Source organism: Marmota monax, unplaced genomic scaffold (genome assembly GCF_021218885.2).
Source record: "Marmota monax isolate L192 unplaced genomic scaffold, Marmota_monax_Labrador192_F-V1.1 WCK01_AAM20220418_F8-fsc00098, whole genome shotgun sequence".
Classification (NCBI taxonomy): Eukaryota; Metazoa; Chordata; class Mammalia; order Rodentia; family Sciuridae; genus Marmota; species Marmota monax.
Window position 1 is genome coordinate 3,951,783 of NW_026694639.1, and position 24,997 is coordinate 3,976,779.

General features: G+C 33.9%; 1 protein-coding gene across 1 annotated transcript in view; it reads right to left on the reverse strand.

Annotated features, from left to right (window-relative positions):
* The window catches only part of Malrd1 (MAM and LDL receptor class A domain containing 1), a 670,952-nt gene that overhangs the window by 442,701 nt on the left and 203,254 nt on the right, over nucleotides 1–24,997 (reverse strand). The window contains exons 20-21 of the mRNA XM_046423053.1: nucleotides 7,333–7,509; nucleotides 5,725–5,887 (exon numbers count right to left, since the gene is read on the reverse strand). Of these exons, the coding sequence (XP_046279009.1) occupies nucleotides 5,725–5,887; nucleotides 7,333–7,509 (340 nt within the window). The remainder of the gene's footprint in view (nucleotides 1–5,724; nucleotides 5,888–7,332; nucleotides 7,510–24,997) is intronic.

Sequence of the window (24,997 nt, forward strand, 5' to 3'; positions counted from 1 at the left end):
GATTCCTCTGGTATTTGCATCTACTGGAGGTGGTGGGTTGAGGGGAGATGCAAGCAAGCTATTGGCTTATATAACATGCTGACTTAAATCTATTTATACTTCAGCATTGAGATGTGAGATCCTAGTCCCGCCTACCTCTTTTTCAAAGGTAAAATAGATCATTAGTGAGGTGTGGTTTATTTACCTAAGGCAGAGAAACTTTCTGAAATTTGCTTTGAGTCAGAAACAGCCCAAGGGAAAATTTGTATGTGCGAATTCCAAAATACGACTTACCAACTGACAAAAAAACAAAGCAGTATCAGTGCCCGCCTACTCTGTATAGTTTGCACAGATATCCTGCTAACATTTCAATCAAATGATGGTAAAAATTTGAATCATTTTAATAAAAGAAAATGATAGAAAAAGAGAGCTCCAAAAAAGGGGAAAAATTCAGCCCAAGAAAATGACTGCATAGTAAATATCTTATTATGTCATCAAAGGCTATTTTAGCCATAGCAATCGGGGACAGGATAACATATGCCATTAGTTTTCTTTGAAGTAGCAACCACAGAGGTTGGGAGTCATGGAATCTTAACTGTGGACAGGGGTAAAAAGGTCTGAAGATTTTCAAAAGATTCTCTGTGAAATGGGGATCCCTTTTGTTGTCTGCCATAATGTTTCCCTGAAATCAGAATCAAGGAAAAAGAGGTGATGTTGTAGGTCATGAAAAACTTTTTGAACTACACAATAGGGGAAAGTATCAGTTATTGAACCCTGAAAACGAAGACCCAAATAAATGATGATAGCTATGAAGCAAAATGAAATAACAAAGTCCAAAATCAAAATAATTTTTAAATGGACATGAGAAGATAAAGTGAATAAGAAAACTTCAGAGAAAAGGTAATAAAAACCACAGATGAAAAATAAGACAGATAAAGATGAGTACTTGAAAGATGGAAGCCAGAAAATTAGAAAAAAAATTCCACTAATATTGGAAGATATAATTGTAATTTTTGGATATTCTATTGTCTGAATTTTTAATTTACAAATTCTCCTAAGTCGACACCACTAATTTTTTATCCTTGCTTTTTAAATAAAAAAAAAATATTTCTTCCAAAGTAAATTAATACTTCTATCAGTATCTCAGATTCTTATCCCTATAAATGGGTCCTAACACACCAGATTGAGTGTAAGTGTGTGTGTGGGGGGGTATATATGTGTGTGTGTGTGTGTGTGTGTAGACACATAAATAGCTGCATAATTTTAAGGTAAGTTTTTCTAAATGGAGCAAGTAAGGAAGATACTTTAGGAAATGACAAGTTTAACTACATAAATTGGAAAACATCCATAGTTCAAACATCACCATGGAGACATCTGGTAAAACATGATGAACGTATCATCTGACATTGAAGACTACAACATCAGGATCACTTGTATAAACTTTCAAGTTTGCTTTTAAGGGCCTTATTCTTAAACATTAATGGAGACCCAAGGATTATCAAACAAAAGATAAAAGTCTCTAATATGCAAAAAAGACATCTAAGCAAACAGTAAAAGACAGAAAGGAGAAACAGAGATAATGTAGAAAGAAAAAGTCTTAAACAAGAAACAGGAAGTCATAGGACTTAGGAAACTAGGGATTTAGCACTCTATAGTGGCTGAAGGGATGGGCCAGGAAAACAGCTGTGTTGGCAGGTTACAGAGGGAAGTGTAGGTACACGTGGCAAAGACCTTGACAGGAAGGCCTTCCATGAAAAGTTGGGGTGGGGAGGTGAGGAGATGAGCTTAAGCATTTTATTTATTTATTTTTATTTATATATGGCAGCAGAATGCATTATAATTCTTATTACACATATAGAGCACAATTTTTCATATCTCTGGTTGTATGCAATGTATATTCACACCAGTTTGTGTCGCCACACCTGTACTTTGGATAATAATGATCACTGCTTCCACCATCATTTCTAACCCCATGCCCCCTCCCTTCCCCTCCCACCCCTCTGACCTATCTAGAGTTCATCTATTCCTCCCATGCTCCCTCTCTCTACCCCACTATGAATCAGCCTCCTTATATCAAAGAAAACATTCGGCATTTGGTTATTTGGGATTGGCTAACTCAACAACTGGAAGTTAACACTGATGTTGGGGAAAAGAGCATGAGGTGCATAAAACATCTAAGGAAAATAAATGAGGCACTTGTTAATTTTAAGGTAAACTATGATACTGTAAACAAAAGAAGCAATCATCATGAAACATCCAACACAGAAGTGAAAAAAAGAACCAGAGTACTGCTGAGATAAAATAATAAAACCAAGTTGTATATAAAAATATTAGAAAGATGGGGGAGATTAAAAAGGGGGTTGGGAGGGCACTAGGAGTTCCATTTCTTATAACAGGAAGTCAATAAAGTCTAGTAGTAGAATGAATCAGACATTAGTTTCCTATGTGCATGTATGATTACATGACCAATGTAATTCTACATCATTGACAACCAGAAGAATGATATTTTATAGTCCATATATGTATAGTATGTCAAAATATATTCTACTGTCATGTATAATTAATAAGAAAACAAAAAATATAGTTTAAGTTATTTTTTTAAATTTTTTATTGTTGGTTGTTCAAAACATTACATAGTTCTTGACATATCATATTTCACACTTTGATTCAAGTGGGTTATGAACTCCCATTTTTACCCCATATACAGATTGCAGAATCACATCAGTTACACATCCATTGATTTACATATTGCCATACTAGTGTCTGTTGTGTTCTGCTGCCTTTCCTATCCTCTACTATCCCCCCTCCCCTCCCCTCCCCTCCCCTCTTCTCTCTCTACCCCCTCTACTGTCATTCATTTCTCCCCCTTGTATTATTTTTCCCTTTCCCCTCATTTCCTCTTGTATGTACTTTTGTATAACCCTGAGGGTCTCCTTCCATTTCCATGCAATTTCCCTTTTCTCTCCCTTTCCTTCCCACCTCTCATCCCTGTTTAATGTTAATCTTCTTCTCATGCTCTTCGTCCCTACTCTGTTCTTAGTTACTCTCCTTATATCAAAGAAGACATTTGGCATTTGTTTTTTAGGGATTGGCTTGCTTCACTTAGCATAATCTGCTCTAATGCCATCCATTTCCCTGCAAATTCTATGATTTTGTCATTTTTTAATGCAGAGTAATACTCCATTGTGTATAAATGCCACATTTTTTTTATCCATTCGTCTATTGAAGACTTGGATGTGTATTATTTTATAAATAAGGACCAGTTACCTATACCAGTTACTCATAAAAGGTAGAAGAGTGAATAGGGTCTTAGGGTATAAGAAGATAGTGCCAAGAAATTGGATTGGAATCCTTGGAAGTAATACAGTTATTTCATTATAAGATGGTCACTCCTCTTTCACTTTTTAGACTATGTGCATATAATCCATGTGATAAAAATTAATGTGTAAAATGTGATACACAAAATAAAAAATAAAATAATGAAAACAAGAGTTTTTATAAAGGATACAAAGTTTTTTATAAAAGATACAAAACATGCCTACAAAACTGTAAAATATTCTCACATTTCCAAAAATGAAAAAAATATTAAAAACTGACAAAAAATTAATAGTGAATACAATAAGGAAAGAAATTGAATTTGATATCTAGTTTGCCCTTGCTTTATCTGCCCCAGCCATACTGGTTTTCTGGCATAGACGCAGTGCAGAGCATTTCCATTTGGGCTCCATTAGAAGAATCTATTCATTACACATTAACCCCTTCCTTGTTGAAATTTTTCTCTATAGTGTATGTCTCCATCTGAGTTGCTCTCTATTTATTGGTTAAATAAAGTGTCCTTATGAGAGCAAGAATCATCTCTTTGATTCATTGGTTTATCTCCACAAGAACCATATTTCTCACATGATAGGCAGTTTTCTTTCCAGCAACTTTACAGTTATAAGGTGAAATAAATTCAACTAGGAAGTTCACCAGTTGGGAACAGAGTAGTAAATTATTAAGTCTTCATATAGTAAAATGCAAACTATGCTATAGATAAAATTTAATGGCATGACATCACAAAGTGAAAAATACACTCATACATCCATACAGAAAATCTGGACATTTACTTGTATTCATATGTATATAAAAAACACACAAAAGAATAGAAAGGAAAGAGACAGTAAAAGGGAAAAGAGGGAAAGAAATTGAAATAGGAAAAGACAAAACTGTAAACAAGGAAATGGAAAAGGAGAAGAAGAAGGGAAGGATTTGGTAAAGGGGAGGATGAACAGATCTTTTTTTGAGAGCATTATATTTACACATAATAACTGGGTTAATTTTTTTAAAAAAATCACACATACATGGAATTTGAGTTATTCTGTTTCAGTCCCCAGTGTCTGCCCACTTTCCCTTTCCTCTTATCCCTCATTGTCTTCCCCTACTCTAGAATTCACTGTGTATTTATATATGCACATAGTGTATGATTTTGTTAAATTCATTCCTCACTTCCTCCCCTTTTCTGTCCTCCTTCCTTCCCTCTAGATCTCCTCCTTCTCCATTTATTTTCTCTTTATCTTTATGATATTTGAGCCCCCACCCACCCATTTTTCCTTATTTTGCTGTAGCTTCTACATAAGAGAGAAAACATTCAACCTTTGATTTTCTGAGTTTGGCTTATTTCACTTAGCATGATGTTCTCCACTTCCAACTATTTATTGGCAAATGCCATAATCTCATTCTCCTTTACGGCTGAGTAAACCTCCATTGTGTATATGCACCACATTTTCTTAATCTATTCATCTACTAATGGGCATCTAGGCTGATTCCATAACTTGACTTTTGTGAATTTTGCTGCCAGAAATATTGAAGTGGATATATAACTATAGTATACTGATTTAAGGGGTTTTTTTTGGATAAATACCAAGGAGTAGAATAACTGGGTCATATGGTGGTTCCATTCCTAATTTTTTGAGAAATTTCCTTATTGCTTTCCAGAGTTGTTCAAATTTGCAGTCTCAATAACAATGTATGAATGTACCTTTTTCCACATTCTCACAACATTTATTTTTATTTGTATTCTTGATTGCTTTTGTAATGGAGTAAGAACAGATATTTTTTTAAAAAATTTTTTTAGTTGTAGTTGAACACAATACCTTTCTTTTATTTATTTATTTTTATGTGGTGCTGAGGATCAAACCCAGTGCCTCACACATGCTAGATGAGCGCTCTACTGCTGAGCCACAATACCAGCCCAGAACAGTTAATTTTTAAGAAAAATGTTAACAATGATTTTCAAGATGTGGTGAAATTTATATATATGTGTGTGTGTGTGTGTGTGTTTGTGTATATATACATACATACACACATACACATACACACACACACACACATATATATATATATATATATATTTTACTTATTCATGTTTTTCTCTAATTTCTATGACATGTACAACATTCATTATTTTTGTTTTTTTTTGTCAATGGACCTTTATTTTATTTATTTATTTATATGCAGTGCTGAGATTTGAACCCTGTGCCTCACACATGCTAGGCAAGTGCTCTACCACTGAGCTACATCACCAGCCCCAACATTCATTGCTTTTTAATTTTCTTTTTCAATATTCTACGAAAGAAGACATTTGGTGCTCTCATTATTTAACTTAAATATTCATCTTTACTCTATAGCACTGGCCTACAACAAGAATTTGAAAGTCGCTTGATAAATATTTCCTACAAAAGAGGTTAAAAAATATGGGTTACTTACTTTGTATGATCTACTGATGGCCTGTGGTCTTCTTCCCCATGATGAATACTGTTTCCATTACCAAGTCCCCACCTGAATATGTTTGAATCTTGGTATAAATTTGCTTGGAATGGCAGATACCATTTACACAAGTTTTTTTTCTCAAATGTGCAAACTTCCATAACTTGGAGAGAGTAAAACAAAGAAAAGAGTAAGTCACAATAAATAGGTTAATAAATAGCAATTTCTACTTATACAGCACTTTCTAACTTTTGGCTTTTAAAATAATAATCTAAATCCTAAGAACCATTAAAATAATTAGCAAGTGGTTTGCATAATCACTGGGAGAGTTTCAAAAATATCTAGGTTTATTCTATTCAAAACTTGATAGTAATAGAAATATGAGAATAACTGCATTTGCTAATAATCTTCTCTTATGCAGAGGTGAGACGTTAAGTAGCTGCTGGCAGCAACAGAAGCATTGCCAGTCTTATGACTTTTCAGCTTTGACAAGTATATTCTTCTTTGTACAGTAATATTAAAGAGCAAAATTTTAGTTCACTCTCTAGAGAGTTTATTGCAAATTTCAAGCCACATAAGTTCAAGGCAATATGATTTACAATGTTTGATACTGCTTTTGTTTCCTTAAAAGTTTTTTTTTAAGTTTTTTGTAATGATTGTATTCTAATATCACAGAAAACTACAAGCCCAGTGAATTTTTTGGTTATAAGAGTTTTATACGAGAATGTTTTCTAAATTCTTACATTCTTTTTTTTCTCTCTGTGAGCACACACCTATCTATCTTAAATTCTGTTGCTAGAGTAAAAAAAAAATCAATTCAATGAATTCCTATGTGTACTATAGAAAACCCGAAGTGCACTCCATCTTTATGTCATTAACAGTGACTGCACTACTTCCATCATTTAGAAACTTAAGTATATGTCCCATCTGTACTAAAACTGCTTTCCTTATGACCTCTACATATTTGATATAGTGTTCACTGTTATATGTGCATTTTGGCAATGGCCAAATTTGAATGAATGAATCTAATTGGAGGAATTATAATGCTGCTTCTCTAAATAGTCCATATTTAATGGTGTTAGGAGTAGATACAAAAAGGGGAATGGATAAAGAACAGGTAGTAAATGGTAATCTCCTAGTCAAGTATAGTTAAAAAAAATAGTTTTGGGGTTGGGGATGTGGCTCAAGCAGTAGCGCGCTTGCCTGGCATGCATGCGGCCCAGGTTGGATCCTCAGCACCACGTACAAACAAAGATGTTGTGTCCCCCGAGAACTAAAAAATAAATATTAAAAAAATTCTCTTTCTCCCTCTCCTCTCTCTCTCTCTCTCTCTCTCTCTCTCTCTCTCTCTCTCTCTCTCACTTTCTCTTTAAAAAAATAGTTTTGAATACAAAACATTAATCTAAAGACACTTTCCTGTTTAGGGGTCTGCTAGAAAAATGCATGCTGATTCTTCTACTATAAATTTTATATTAGTAGATCTTACACTAAGAAGTACTCTAAGCCATGCTGGAAATTTTTATGACATTAGGCTGTATTACTTAACATTGTAATAACATTTTCTTATTTAATGGCTACAGTCAATACAAAATTTAGGAATTCACTTACCACACAATAATTCATCTGATTTGTCAGGGCAGTCATATCTAAAATCACATTTCTGAATCTTTTCAACACAGTGACCATCAGACCTACAGACAAATTCGTTGTCTGTGCAGTTGTTTGGAGGTAATGTTACTGGCACAGAAGTTTCTGGTGGAGATGGAATGTCCACAGGCAAATTACCTTAAGAAATAATACAGGTGAATTACTTAGGTGTTCTTCCATTTCTTTAAAGAGTTTACACAATGAAGATTTCCAAATACATGGAAAAAGAGTTCAGAGCACTCCAAATAAATGGGATCCCAAAAGACATGGCATAGAAGATCAGTGGGAAATAAGAGAGTTTTAGATGCTGGTATTGAGAAGCAGAGCCAAGGTTTGGATAAACCTTCTAATCCACTAGGTAATTAAACTTTGTTCTTCCACTGCTGCAATGAATTTAACATCTCCTCATCTTTATTCCCAATATTCTCACAAGACTCAACTTTGCAGAATAAACCTGGACCAGAAGTCTTCATCTATATGTTTGGAACAACGAAGTTTATCACTTCTGAAATTATGGAAGTTGGAAAATATTTACAGAAGTTGATTATTTATACATGAAATTGTTTAATATGCATGTGTAACATCTCTGTGTCAAGCATATAATGGATGCCCCAAATCTAAATCCAAAATGCCATCTCTGCCATAAGAAAATTTTTTGACTAGTGAACAAAATAGTCAAATATAATTTTCATTACTGTTCTATGTAATAACTTTGACACCAGTTATAACTCTATGGAAGCAAGAATGACATCTTTTCTTTCACCTTTGTATACATAGCACAATTCTTAGACCATTGTATTTGGTAGTTACACTATCATTAGCAAGTGACCAAATGGGTGGGGGAAAGATGAATGGATGAATAACACAGAATTAATGAACAAATGTAAAAATTATCAGTGTATTAAAAGAATGCAGAGGAAAAGCATGTATCAGATGGGATTAAGATTTCTGGCAAGATGGTACCTAAACTAACAAAATAAGTTTGCCTGGCTAGAGGAGTAATGATACAAAGTCTTTATGGCAATGAGGAAAAAAATTGACCTGTTGGTTCTTAATACTGACAGAATTTGACTTGAGGATATATTGTGATATGAGAGTGTATGTGATTGACTATTTTGACCTGGTATACAGTTACCAGGTCAAAATAGTCAGGTGAGACCAATTTGGGATTGTGTAATAACTCAAGAGACTGTGGAGAAATACCAAGATACCAAATTTTTATTTCAAGAAATATCTTCTTCTGGTGTTAGTATGGAGGATTTATTGGAGGTTACTCTGACATGGGGAACCTAGAACAGTTATATGATTTCTTTCATTTTGGCAACTAATAAACCAAAACTGAGATGGTTTAGAGGTGAGAGCAAAGATCCAAGCTGTAGTAAACATTCAGTACTTATAGAATTTGGGATTTGGGTTAGAAGTTTGAGAAAAGTCCAGCATGTAGTACTTTATTTCATAAGCCAATTTCTGAAGCAATTCAGAACTAAGAGTGACAGCAGATTAACAGATCAACATATCAATTTTTACACATGAATTTAATATTCATGACTTGTATCAATAGCCAAATAGAAACCCAGAAATAAACAAACTCTCTTAAGTTCTAGCCTCTGTCTAGATTGACAATCTCTCTGTGTAGATTGACCGAACAGACGATTTAATCAGATCTCAATACTTCCTATAACCAGTTAGCACCAAAAAGAAAAGACAAATGAGGAACCAGGAATGCATGCGGTTTCTGTTTGCAAATTCACACTTCCATTGTGTGTGAATTCTTCCTTTGGGAAAAAAATGGATATGAGGATGTACAGGGACCAGGAATCTTAGTCCACAGAGTTCAGTCTACATGAAAAGAGAGATAAAGACCAAAGAAAATGTCTTCTAATGAAATAGGGGTGAGTTAAAAATGATGAACAGAGTAATAAACGAATGATTATACTGTTCTCTGAGATCAGATATATGAGAGAAGGAGTCAGTTTGTGGGGAATAGCAGGCCTCAGCAGGTCAGAGAGCTCACCCTCCCCCAGGTGGATGTACCCACCCCCAGGTGGATATCAAAGTCACCCAGTAAAATAAGAAAACAATTAGACAATTAGAAGTGAAAATGTCTTCTAATGAAATAGGGGTGAGTTAAAAATGATGAACAGAGTAATAAACGAATGATTATACTGTTCTCTGAGATCAGATATATGAGAGAAGGAGTCAGTTTGTGAGGAATAGCAGGCCTCAGCAGGTCAGAGAGCTCACCCTCCCCCAGGTGGATGTACCCACCCCCAGGTGGATATCAAAGTCACCCAGTAAAATAAGAAAACAATTAGAAGTGAAAATCATTATTTTCCATAGAAATCTTGTTCACCTAGTGTTGATTATAAAAATTGAAAAGATTTAAAAGGAAAGTGAATTAAATATTTTAATGCTGATAATTATGAAGATCATGGTGGACACAGTTTAGAGAAAGGTAAAACCACTACACTGTTGAAAAAAAATTACTTCATAATAAAGTTAAATGAGATCACAGTACTTCTACTTCTTTTTTCCTTTCTCTAGTTTATTTCAAGTCAATTGAAGGTAACCATAGTCAGAAAATATAAAATGGAAAATTCCAGAATAAACAATTCATAAGATTTAAATTACACACCATTTGAATAACATGATAACATCTTGCATCATCTTTCTCTGTCCTCCTTGGGACATGAATCATCCATCTGTTCAGTATATCCATGATGTATATACCACCCAGGTATTAGTAACTTAGTAAGCTTTCTCAGCTACAAGATTAACTGTTGAAGTATCACAATGCTTATGTTCAAGCAATCCTTAGTTTACTCAATAATGGCACCAAAGTACAAGAATAGAGACATTTATGACCTGAGTATGGCAAAGAGAAGATGTAGAAAACTTATTTAAAGTGAAAAGGTAAAAGTTCTCAGCTTAATAATGGAAAAAATCATCTGCTGAGGTTGAAAATATCTATGGTAAAATATTTACCAGTGAAATTGTGAAGAAAGAAAAGTAAACTTATGCTAGTTTTGCAATAACACTTCAAATTATAAAAGTTATGACCACAACACATGGTAAGTACTTAGTTCAGATGGAAAAGGGCATTCGTTTCTAGGTGTTAGACATAAATAGAAGGGCTGGGGTTGTGGCTCAGTGGCAGAGCCCTTGCCTAGCATGTGTGAGGAAAAGAGGGTTCAATCCCCAGCACTACGTAAAAAAACTAAATAAAGAAAGACATGAACAGAAAATATGTTCCAACTGTGAGTATCATTTCATACCATAAAGCATTATCTTATACAAAGAATTCATCAAGGGATCCCCTGAAATGAGAGTCCAAGTCATTTATTGCAAGTAGGGGATGGTTACACAGATTTAGAAGCAGGTTTGGATTAATAAATATAAAAATTACAGGAGAGGCTGCATCTGTCAATGTAGATGCTGTTGCCACATTTCTGGCAGACATGAATAAGTTGATTAAGGAGGCATCCAAAGCATGCCTTCAATTATGATGAAACTGAGCTCTTCTGGAAAAAGCTGCTCAAAGGGACCTATATTTAATAAAGTGCACAGGAGACAGCAGGCATAAAAAATAGAAAAGAGATTAACTCTGATGCTATGTGCCAATGCTTCAGGATGTATGGTAAAGCCAAACACAGTGTACAGAGTGTAGAATCCACAAGCTCTCAGACAGACAAAAAAATTTGCTGTGCATATTCTTGCCATATAAGGAGAAAGCATGGATGACAGACATCTTATGTGGAATGGTTCTACCAATGCTTTATTCTCGAAGTGAAAAACTATTTGGAAGAGGAAGAATTGGAATTTAAAATTCTCGTAATAATAGACAATGCACCTGGTCATCTTGAATCTGTTTGCTATGAAGATGAAAATTCTGAGGGTGGATATTTATCTTCAAGTACAACCTAACTGCCTCAGCTACATACATCAGGGCATTATCTGATCTGAGAGAGTCACACACACACACACACACACACACACACACACACACCTGAAATTTGAAAATATTTGATCAGCATTTGATGAAGACCCTAATCTGGACATAATGCAGTGCTGAAAATCATTCACTATTGCCTAAACAATAACACTCATATAAGATGTAATAAATGAATCAAATCTAGAAATTGTGAATACCTTCTGGAAGTACTTACAAAGCAAAATCATGAGTGGTTTCAAAGGTTTCTAGGCATGGATAGAGAAATTAGAAAAGTATTCAGAAGAGACTTATTGCTGAAGAAGAATTTGCTAATAAACTTGATGAAGAAGACATTTGGCATTTGTTTTTTAGGGATTGGCTAGCTTCACTTAGCATAATCTGCTCTAGTACCATCCATTTCCCTGCAAATTCCATGATTTTGTCATTTTTTAGTGCTGCGTAATACTCCATTGTGTATAAATGCCACATTTTTTTTATCCATTCATCTATTGAAGGGCATCTGGGTTGGTTCCACAGTCTTGCTATTGTGAATTGTGCTGCTATGAACATTGATGTGGCAGTATCCCTGTAGTACGCTCTTTTAAGGTCTTCAGGGAATAGTCAGAGAAGGGCAATAGCTGGGTCAAATGGTGGTTCCATTCCCAGCTTTCCCAGGAATCTCCATACTGCTTTCCAAATTGGCTGCACCAATTTGCAGTCCCACCAGCAATGTACAAGAGTACCCTTTTCCCCACATCCTCACCAGCACTTGTTGTTGTTTGACTTCATAATGGCTGCCAATCTTACTGAGTGAGATGGTATCTTAGGGTGGTTTTGATTTGCATTTCTCTGACTGCTAGAGATGGTGAGCATTTTTTCATGTACTTGTTGATTGATTGTATGTCCTCCTCTGAGAAGTGTCTGTTCAGGTCCTTGGCCCATTTGTTGATTGGGTTATTTGTTATCTTATTGTTTAATTTTTTGAGTTCTTTGTATACTCTGGATATTAGGGCTCTATCTGAAGTGTGAGGAGTAAAGATTTGTTCCCATGATGTAGGCTCCCTATTACCTCTCTTAGCAACTAAGAACAGAGCAGGGAGGAAGCGCAGGAGGAAAATATTAACATTAAACAGAGACATGAGGTGGGAGGGAAAGGTAGAGAAAAGGGAAATTGCATGGAAATGGAATGAGACCCTCATTGTTATACAAAATTACATATAACAGGTTATGAGGGGAATGGGAAAAAAAAACAAGGAGAGAAATGAATTACAGTAGATGGGGTAGACAGAGAAGATGGGAGGGGAGGGGAGGGGGGATAGTAGAGGATAGGAAAGGTAGCAGAATACAACAGTTACTAATAGGGCATTATGTAAAAATGTGGATGTGTAACCAATGTGATTCTGCAATCTGTATTTGGGGTAAAAATGGGAGTTCATAACCCACCTGAATCTAATGTATGAAATATGATATGTCAAGAGCTTTGTAATGTTTTGAACAACCAATTAAAAAAAATAATTATACTATGCCAAAAAAAAATAAAAATTTTTTGTAGTTGGAAAAAAAGACTTGATGAAGAAGTCTAAGAATATATTGAAGTGGTAACAGATGAGGAATTGGAAGAACTTGTTATTTACAGAGGAAAAAGGAGGAGGAGGAGGAAGGGGCAGAGAACAGCAAGAAGAATGAGGAGGAGGAGCATCAGCAGCAGCAGCTGAAGCAAAACCCATAATGTGGACATTAGAAAAATCGGCTTAATTATTTCAAATTAAATAGACATTAAAGGAAAACATTATGGAATAAAACCTTTTGATGGGATCCAGAATAATCATCTCTGTGATAACTGAAGGATTAACACCTCCACACTAATATTTGATATTAAAAAAAAAAAGAAGACGATAAGAAGTTCTGATTGCAGTGTTCTTTGAAACGACTTTGCAAAAATTCTTCCACTGTGTTAAGGATTCCCAACCATCACAGTCATCTATGCCTGTCATCGACCACTGACATTGTCTAGGGCTTGACAATCCAGGATCAGTGGAAACAGATGACCTTCCTTTGGACACATCATAAGGTCAAGAGTAGCCTAAGGCTGTCACAGTGCCTGTGTCATTCACCACACTCCATCTCATGACCTAGGCATTGTGCCATCTCACCTCTTTACAAGAAGGGCAAGTACAGTACAATAAGGTATTTTGAGACAGCAAGAGACAGAACCCATATTCACATAAATTTTATTAAAGAGCATTTTATTAAAGTATATTGCAATACTTGTTCTTCTTAAGTTATTGTTAGCTAGTTACAGATATATGTAAAACTTTGTATAAACTTTATATTTTTTTCCAGAACTACAAAACTATTTGAAAAAATAAAGGAATATAATTTAAAATCCTATTAATTATAGACAATGTAGCTGATCACCCTGAATCTGTAGGTAGGAAAATATAGCTTATATAGGATTCTGTACATAATGAGACTTCAGACATCCACTGGGACCTTTAGAACATATTGTCTGTGGCTAAGAAGGGGACTACACTAGACAATTTACTCACTTATGATTTTATTGTTTTTCACTCTAGAGAAGAATAATGTGCAACAAAAGCTTAGTAAATTGAGTGTCACTAGGTCTATACAAGTTCAGAGATGTACCCTCTTGAAAGAAAAGTGACTTCAGTTATAACTGTTTCATGTTTAATAACATCTTCATACTACTAGACTGTTTTTATTGTGCCCATTTATGAATCACTTTAAACATTTAAAAATTAAGAAAATAATATGATAGACACAACCCCACCCCAAAGACCAAAGGAATTGTTACTATAGCATTGTTTCAGATTCTTAGAAAATGGAGAAAAGAGAGAAATTTTATATAAACCCATTTTCTATTCCTTATTTTCCACTACTCTCTCATTGCCTTCAGAGACTACTCTTATCCAAATACTCTACTGTACCAACATATTTTCCATGAAAGTTTTGTAATTATTTTTATTATTTTCTTGGTAGTAAAGCCCATATGACATTAGATTCACTATCATAACCATTTTTAAGTGTACAGTTTAAAGACATTAAGCATATTAACAACTCTGTACAACAGATCTTTACACCTCTTCATCTGCAAAACTGAAATTGTATCTATTAAATACTACTATCCTCTCCCCCAGCCCTTGCAAACCACTTATGTCTGTTTTTATAATTTTGACTACTTTGATACTTCTTAAAGCTTTTTGAGTTGTTTATTTTATGGTGGTGCTGAGAATTGAACCCCATGCCTCATGCATGTTAGGCAAGCACTCCACCACTGATCTACAAGCCCAGACCCTACTTTGATATTTTTTGAGTCAAAGCATACAATATTTGTCCTTTTGTGACTGGCTAAATTTAATTTCCCATGATGTCCTCAAGGTCTGTCTTCTGTCTTAGTTCAGGTTTCTATAATGATGATCTTAGAACTGGAGATTTACACCACCACTAGTTGTTTCAGCCATTGTTCACCATTTGTTTAGGAGGCTGGGACATTTGAAGTCAAGGTGCAAGGATATTGGTGTCTGATGAGGACCCAATTCCTGGTTTGCATGTGAAGATTTTCTCCTTGTTTCCTTCGTGAAATGAAAAATGAGGAGAAAAAAAAAAACAGCTCTCTCATGTCTTTTAATAACGGCACTAATTCCTCTCAAAAGGGGTCCATCTTCATGACACAATAACTCCCTAAGGACCCACATTCTGCATAATCACATTAGTGGTTAGGTTTCAACATGAATTGGGGGGAACAAAACATTCAATTTACAGCATTCACACTGCAGCAAGTGATGATATTTCCTTATTTTAAAGACATCATAATATTCCAATCTATGTGCATACTACATTTTCTTTATTCATCTGTCAGTGAACAGATTGGTCCTTTCAACAACAGTGATGACAATAACAATAATAATAAAGATAATACCATAAACATGGGGTGTGCAAATATCTCCTCAAGTTAGAGTATGGAGAATCTTCAAGTATGGATATTCCTCAGAAAACGTGGAATGCAACAACCATTTGACCCAACTATCCCACTCCTTGGTATATATCCAAAGGACTTAAAATCAGCATACTACAGTGATGCAGCCATACAATGTTTATAGCAGCTCAATTCAAAATAGCTAAGCTATGGAACCAACCTAGGTTCCCTTTAACAGATGAATGGATAAAGAAAATATGGCATATATAAACAATGGAATATTACTCATTCATAAGGAAGAATGAAATTATGGCATTTGCCAGTAAATGAATGAAACTGGAGACTGTCATGCTAAGTGAAATAAGCCAATCCCCCAAACCCAAAGGCCAAATATTCTCTCTGATATGTGGATGCTAACACATAATAGTTGGGGGGGAGGGTAGAAGTTCATTGGATTAGATAAAAGGTAATGAAAGGAAGGGATGGGAGATGGGATTAGGAAGGACAGTAGAATGAATCAGACCTAAATTTCCCATGTTCATATATGTATACACGACCAGTGAAACACCGCAAGAATGGGATCCTATTTAGGATATGTTATACTCCACATATGTATACTATGTCAAAATATACTCTGCCATGTATATGTAAAAAGAACAAATAAAAACCTTAAAAAGAATATCATGCTTTGGATTCTTTTGGATATATAATTGAAAGTGGATTGCTGGGATTCTAGTTCTAAGTTTTTGAAGAACCACCATACAGTTTTCCAGAATACCTACACAATTTTATGTTCATACTAGCAGTGTACAAGATTTGTCCCAATCCTTCCCAACAGTCATTAGTTCCCATTCATTTGACGGTGGCCATCTATTGCTTGAGAGTGATATTTTTTTTTCATTTGCATCTCCCTTATGATTAGTGAAGTTGAGCATTTTTAAAAATATGTTCTTGGTACCTCTTTCTATTCTCTGTGGCCCCATTCTGATTATCTCTTTCCTGTCAGCACTTAGATTTAGATTTGAACAAGACAGAAACCAGTCTGAGAATAAGCCACCAAAAAATATCATGATGGTGGACGTTTTACCCTTCTTCATTCCACCCAGGGGAGAAGCCAGGAGGTGAAGTTTGCTCTCAACCACATGAAACTGTGCTGGGGGCAGGGTTGTGGTGAAACAAGGACATAGATCTTCCCAGGTCTTTGATATGATTGACTTAATGCTCCCTTGAGATGCAGGACCCTCTTGACTGTTTTCTATGTTTCTCACAAATGCCATTGATCCATGCATTCTGATTAGATGGTATTTCTATAGAGAAAAAGGCTGGGGGCTTTCCATTCAGCTTTATGCATATCACCCTCTTTTGTTAAGTTATATTTAAGAGACTTGAATTTTTAGAGCAGTTCTAGATTCACAGCCAAATTGAAGTACAGAGAGTCCCGTATAGGACATATCCTGCTACCTTCATAGTTTCCCTATCAATACTCTGTATCAGAATGGTACATTTGATAACTGAGTGAACCTAGATGGACACATCATTATCAGCCAAAGTCCATCTTTTACTCTGTAGTTCACTTTTGGTGCTATAAACTCTCTGGGCTTTGACAAATGTATAACGACATGTATCTACCGTTCTACTATTATACAGAATACTTGCATTTATCAAAAAACCCTTTGTCTTCCATCTCTTCATCCCAACCTATCCTCTTAACACTAGAAACTACCAATCGTTTCGCTGTCTGTAGTTTGGGCTTTTTCAGAATGTCATATTATTGGAATCATCCAGCATGTAGTCTTTTCAATTTTTTTTTTCCACTCAGTAATATGTATACAAGCTTTTCCCATGGCTTTAGTGTCTCCATTTATTGTTTGATTTAAATTTTTCATATGGAATAATATTCCTTTCTCTGGATATGCCCCATTTTATTCCTCCATTTACCTACTGAAGGGCATTATTGATATTGTCCCAAGTACTAGTAGTTACGAATCAACTTGCTCTAACTACCTGTGTGCATATTTTTGTATGGATATAACTTTTCAGATAATTAGGATAAATAGCAAAGTACATGATAGCTGGACCTTATGATAAGAGTATGTTTGATTTTATCAGACGAGACTTCTTCCAAGTGCTATTTGGCATTCCCACCAGCAACAAATGAGAACCCCTATTCACCCACATCTTTGCTGTCATTTGGTGTCACTGGTGTTTTGGATTTTGGCCATTCTAAAAGGCAGGTAATGTATCTCTTTTATGTTCTGATTTTCAGTTTCTCTATGATATAATGATGTTTAGCATATTTTTGTATATTTATTTGACAACTTTACCATTGTTAAACTGTCTGTTCAGAATTTTGCCCATTTTTTAAAAATCAGGTTTTCATTTATCTTTTGCTGAGATTTAAGAGTTCTTTGTGTACTTTGGATAAGTCTTTTATCAGATATTTGTTTTGCAAACATTTAATCCCAATCTATGAGTTGTTTTCTTGTTCTCTTACCAGCGTCTTTCACAAAGATTTTTTAATTATTATTTTAATAAAACTCAGCTAATTCTTCATAGATTTCCTTGTGCTTTTGATATTGTATATTTAAAAAATTAACCTTAAGCAAAAGCCATCTAGATTTTACTTTATGTTATCTTCCAGGAATTTTATAGATCATTGTTTTACATTGAGGTCTATAATCCAACTGGATTCATTTGTTGTGAAAGGAATAAGATCTGTGTCTGAATTCACCACCACACCCAACAAGGGATACCCAGTTGTTCCAGGCCTATTTGCTTAAAAGACTCTTTTTTTTCCATTGTATTTCTTTCATTCCTTGGTGAAGATCAGTCAACTATATTTATGTAACTCTATTTCTGGTCTCTCTATTCTATTCATTGATCTATTTGTCACCAGTACCACAAGGTCATTAATACCGTAGCTTTATAGTAAATCTCCAAGTTGGGTACTATCAGTCAGTTCTTTAGTTTTGTTCTCTCAATGATAAGGGCTCTCTCTTCCTGGTTGTGACCTCACAGAACTTTTACACACTAGACAGCAATCTTATTTATAAGTTCTAATCTAAACCTAATTACTTCACAAAGGTCCTAAATCGGAATACCATCAAACTGAAGATTAGAGTTTCAGAACGTGAATTTGTGGGGCACACAAGCATTCAGTCCATCCCAAAGCTTATGGTTACTTTTGTTTTGCTTTGTTTGCCTATAATCGTTTAAAATAAGGCTAATGTTAGTAGTAATGACCAGTTTGTCTCCTTAGACAAAAAGGAAAACCAATGAAAGTTGCTCATATGAAATAAAAATTGCAAAGGTGAAATGCAAATGACTCAAGTCTGCATTCAGTAAGATGCAGAGAGGAGTCTGTTTTTCCCTGTGGCATCCTTAAGCCACAGGGAAACCAAACCACTTGCACATCTGTCATATGGAAGGTTTCTTAAATTGATGGCTGGAGCTCCAGATGGACTTGGAGCTCTAACTCCTCGGCTCTGCAAATTTATTGTAACAAATATGATGAATTTCATGCTACACTGATATAATGCTTTAGATAAAAAAGATTTCCAACCTTGTTTTATACTAGAAGTCCCTCTCTACTGCCATTCCCACATTGATAATTAGGTAGAAAAAAACACAATATTTTAACATCTCTAGTCCATGAGAAGTTATTACTAGGTTTAAATATATTATAACTGTGTGAATTACTTGACTAATATGCATAGTATATATATATGCATAGTATCTCTCTCTCTATATATAAATGTATACATTTTTAAATGCATCTACATACATATATACACACAATTCATATTTTTCCTGTGACCTCTGACATTAAGAAATATATTTAATTTAAAAACTAAGTTCACTAGAAGTTTAATGTCAATCCTCAGAAAAGTGAATATTTAGAAATACCTATAGCTTCCAGGAAACAGCATAAATTTCTCCTGTTTCACGAAATAATTTAGGGTTATATTTATAAGCTGATAGAACTACATTTAGCATGATCACACTAAAATGTCTGTCTTAGGTCCACTTTCTAAGAGAGAAGGTTTTACAAAAACATAGCTATGCTTTGAATATTATCTATAAAAATTACGTTATAGCAGTTTGCCAAATATTACACATTTTTTTCTGTACCCAATAACAAGTTATTTTTAAAAATCCTTTTGCTTTAGAAATATCTAAAGAATTTTTGATCTTTAGAGATATTCTACAATATGTGAAAGTGATTACAAAATAGAATGTAATAGCAAGTGGAAATCCAAGTTTCTACCATTTTCAGCCTTTAGCATTTCCCTCAATCAGAGGTGACACAATTTTAAAGTTTTATCTTTAAAATAGGTAATTTTCCAACTTTAATTCTTAAGACCACAATAAAATTTCTAGTTTGAATACATCATCATCTTTTCTCAATTTTTTTTTACTTTTCTATATATACACTAAATCACTTTGTAAGCCTACATAAAAGAAGCTAAAACCAGAATATTTGAGGTTATAATCACTGAGCCTCACATTTCTTGATTTTTGTCATGAAATCATATTTAAATGAAAATCTTTCCAATAATATGGTATTTTTATTCTGAGTTAATTACCTCCTTTTTAAAAATGTGGAAGAAAGGAGAATCTCAAAAAAAAAGCAGTGCCTTCATGTAATTTATTATTCCCTGATAAATATAATGAATATGCCAACCAGCTTAATATTATAAAATGAAAAGCTGTAGGTGTTATCTTAAAAGTGAAGACAATAGTACTTATCCTCTGCCTTCCCTTTTTTCTCACAAGGAAGCAAACATTAATCTTTTCAGAAACAATAGAGACCCGAACATCAGTTATGTAAAGCTAGTGAGACACAGATGCTAATGAGGAGGGATGCCAAAATCTAATCAACCCAGTTCAATAACAACAAAACAACGTGTGTTTAGCAGGTAGGAAAGGGTGTCATACAATTATTCTAAAGCATTCTGTATATGTCACCATGTTTTATCAATTTTAAGTAAAATTAAAATTGGCCTGTTTCAAAATGAGGTGTTGCTTTAGTAACAGTTTTTCTAGAAAAAATTAAAATTCTAAAGCCTTGAATGTGGATACTCATATAATACTGATATTCTAATAAATAATCACATCAGTAAGTAATAACTCTAACATGAATGCTGGGTCACAAGATGTTTAAAATAGGATGAAAAGCACAGAAGTACATTTTCCCAACTTTCACACAGTACTTTGTGATGCTCTGTAGTCACTGCTTCCTTCTTCCTAATAAACACCAATCAGCCTTGATGTAAGAAAGAAAGTTCATTTTATGTGTTTAGTTATATGTTTTTCTAATGGACAATGGAAAGAATAATATAAAGCAAATGCTTCCTTTGAGATATTGACTTTTACATCTGGGAACAATTCTTTATGAATAATCTACTCTGAATATTTGGTCCAAAGAAAAGTTCTTTAAATTTGTCTTCATTTTCCACCATTACTTGCTCATTGTACATTGATGTGAAGGATCATAGGATTTTTTTGGGGGGGTGGTACCAAGGATTGAACTCAGGGGCACTCAACCACTGAGCCACATCCCTAGTCCTATTCTGTATTTTATTTAGAGGCAGGGTCTCAATGAGTGGTTTAGCACCTCGATTTTGCTGAGGCTGGCTTTGAACTCATGATCCTCCTGCCTTAGTCTCTGGAGCCGCTGGAATTATAGGCGTGCACCATGGGGCCCTGTAGGATCATAGGGTTTTATTATTAAGTTTTCCTACTTTCCATAGAAATGTACATCATTTGCCTGAAAAGTCTTTTCTTTAGCATCTTCATGGATTAGATTAAAAATAAGAATCTGTTTTTATATTGTATATTCATTAGCAAACTCTTATAGTAATTTTAATAATTCATTGTTAAACTCTTATGCTAGTTTTAAGTGATTTACATACAAAATACAGTATTTATATATTCATAATGTAATATAAATATTAAATTTTATAAACATAAAGATGTAAATAGTTAACACCAAAAACAACAATGTTGGGTAGAAATGTAAGGCATAGTTTTTTTCTTTGAAAACAATTTTGATTGTTTTCAAAATATAACACTATTGAAAATCATCAAATCAAAATGGAAGATAGACAAGTACAGCAAAGGAAAACAATGACCTAAAAAACAGACAGGAAACAATTAACAAAATGGTAACAGTAAGTTCTTACCTATCAATGATTACTTTAAGTGTAAATATGTTAAATTCTAAAACCAAAACATACAGAGTTCTAAACAAAATACGTAAGTACACACATACATATAACAACAAAATGGACCCCAAAATATGCTTCCCACAATAGAGCCAATTTTGAAAACACACAGGCTGAACGTAAAGGAATGAAAAAAAATATTGCAATCAATGCACAACATATGCACATATGCACAACAGTGAAGCCCACTAATTCATACAATCTGTGCTAATGAAAAATAAAAATATTCATGATAAACAAGAAGATATTCCATGCAAAGGGACAGAAAAGGAGAAAGGGAATGGCTATACATATAGCAGAAAAAAATAGAATTTAAGCCAAAACCTCTAAAAACAGACAAATAACTTCATTTATATAATAATGAAGGATTAACTCATGAAGAGGATATAACAATCATGAATATATATGCCTCCAACATTTAGAGTACTTTAATATGTAGTAAATATTAATAAATCTGAAAGGAGAAATACATAGAAATATGACAATAGTAGGGGAATTTAATATTCCACCTCCAACAATGGATAAATCATCCAAAAAGAAAATCAAATCAGATCATTAGACATCATACTTTGGGCCAAAAGGACCTAACAAATATTTACAGAACATTCCATCTGACGGCAACAGAATACACATTCTTCTCAAGCACACATGATACATTCTCCATGATGGATCATATATTTGGCCACAAAGCAAGTCTTAACAGAATTAAGAAGTTTAAAATCATATTAAGCATTGTTTTCAATCATTATTGTATGAAATTAGAAATAAATGAGAGGAGGAAATAGGAAATGTCAACTTGAAAGTGAAATAGTGACTACCGGAGATTGATAAGGATCCGTGTTTGCAGAAAGGATAGAAAAGTGTAGGTTAGATTGGGTCAGTGCACACTGTTTGTAAATTTGTTAATAACACATTGAAGACTTTTAATATGTAGAGTTAATATGAGTTAATTTTAAAAAAGGAAAAGAAAAAAAAGAAAGATCTCAAAGAAACAACCTATCTTTATACTTCAAGCAACCACAAAAGCGGGGGCAGGGTGGGGAACAAACTAAGCATAGTGTTAGTAAAAGGAAGGAAATAATAAAGATTAGAGCAGAAATAAACACAACAGACAAAATAAATGGAAAAGATAAAACCGAGAGATAACATTTTTAAAAAGAAAGAAAATTGACAAACCTTTAGGTAAACAAAGAAAATAAACTTTCAATTTCATAAAATCATAAATCTAATAGACATCACAGATGAAGTACAAGGGTGATAAAAGACTACTATGAGCAATAATATGTTAAGAAACTGGATAACCTAGAAGAACTGGATAAATTCCTAGAAACATCAACCTACCAAGATGGAATCATAAAGAAAGAGAATATTTGAACAGACTGATTTTGAGTAAGGAGACTGAATAAAGTAATAAGAAATCTCTTATAAAAGAACAGCCCAGGACTTAATAACTTTACCAAGGAATTCTAATAAACATTTCAACAATTCATAACAATTCTTTTCAAGCTCTTACAAACACTGAAGAGAACATTTCCAAATCTATTTTTTTTCCCAAGACCAGCATTATCCTGTACTAAGCCAAACAAGGACATTACAAAACAATAACAACAACAACAAACCTACTGCCCAATATCCCTGATGAACATAAATGCAAAACTCAACAAAATACTAGTAAACTGGATTTAACAAAATGTTAAAAGGATCATACACCATGATCAAGTGGGATTTACCCCTACGTTGGAAGGAGGGCTCAATATACACAAATCAATAAATGTGGTATAGAGCATTAACAGAATGAAGGATAAAAATCTTTTGATCATTCAATACATGCACAAAAACATTTAGTAAAAGTCAACAACTTTTCATGATTAAAAAAAAAAAAACTTCCAACAAATTAGAAATAGGAGGAACATACTTCAAATAACAAAGGCTTTATATAACAAGCTCAAAGATAACACCGTACTCAATGGTACACTAAAAGGTTTAGGAATTTTCCTGTAGCATCAGAACTTTACAGAGATACCCACTCTCCCCAGTTCTATTCAAAATAGAACTAGAGGGCCTACCTAAGGCTATTACTCAAGAAAAAGAAATAAAAGTCACTCAAGTTAGGGGAAAAAAGGTAAAAAGTCCCTATTTGCTGATGACTTGATCTTATATACAAAAAAAAAAAACTGTAATGCCTTCATGAAAATAAAAATTAGCTTGATGAAGAAAAAATGTAGTTTGATGAAGGAATACAAAGAAGAGACAAATAAATGGAAAGACATCTTATGTCCATGCATCAGAAGAATACCATCAAAATATATAGATGCTATCCAAAGCTATCTACATATTCAGTGCAATCCCTATCAAAATTCCAATGAACTTTTTCACAGAAATAGAATAAACAATCCTAAAGTTTAAACAGAACAATGAAAGGTGTCAAATGGCCAACATATTTTGAGTGAGAAGAATAAAGCTACTGAAATCATACTTCCAGATTTTGAATTATATCACGAATTTACATTCATCAAAACAGTATGGCACTGGCATGAGAATAAACACTGATATCAATGGAATGTAATAGAAAGCCCAGAATTAAGCCTTTAAAAAATGTGTCAAGAATACATAATGAAGAAAGGATACACTCCATGATTTAAAAAGCTTTAGGGAAATTAGATAACCATATGAGCAAAAAAGAAATTCTATTATCCTCATGTTATACCATACATGATAATCAGCTCAACATGTATTAAATATTTAAATGTAAAACTTGAAACCATGAACAAAGAGAAAGGAAATACAGAGGAAAATTTCCATGACATGGCTCTTTCCAATTATTTCTTTCTGTGACATAAAAACACCAACAAGAAAAGCAAAAATAAAAAAGTGCAACTGTACTAAAAAGAAAAGTTTCTGCAGAGCAATTGAAATAATCAACAGAATTAAAAGGCAGGAAACTCTGGGACAGGAGAAAATATTTGCAAACCACATATCCAATAAGGAGTTCACACCCAAAATATCTAAGAAATTCATCAGACTCAATGTCAAAATATTAAAACAAACAAACAAAAAAACCCCAAATAACCCAGTTAAAAATTGTGCAGTGGACTGAATAGATATTTTCCCAAAGAAAGCAAATGATTAGGCAACAGAATTATGAAAAGCTTCTCAACATCATTAATGATCAAGGAAATGCCATTAAAACCACAGTGAGTTGTTGTCTCATATCTGTTAGGATATTTATTATCAGAAGTCACAAGATAACTAGTGTTGGTGAGGATGTGGAGGAAAGGGAACCCTTATACAGTGTTAGTTGGAATATAAGTTAGGATAGACATATGGACAACTCTATTGAGGTTCCTCAAAAAATTAAAAGAAAAACTACCATATGATCCAGCAATTCTACTTCTGGGTTCATATCCTGAGAAAATAAAATCACTATCTTCAAAAGGTATCTGTAGTTCTCAGTGTTCATTGCAGCATGATTCATAACAGGTAGGATATGGAAATAACCTAAATGTATGTGAATGGATGGGTGAATGACTA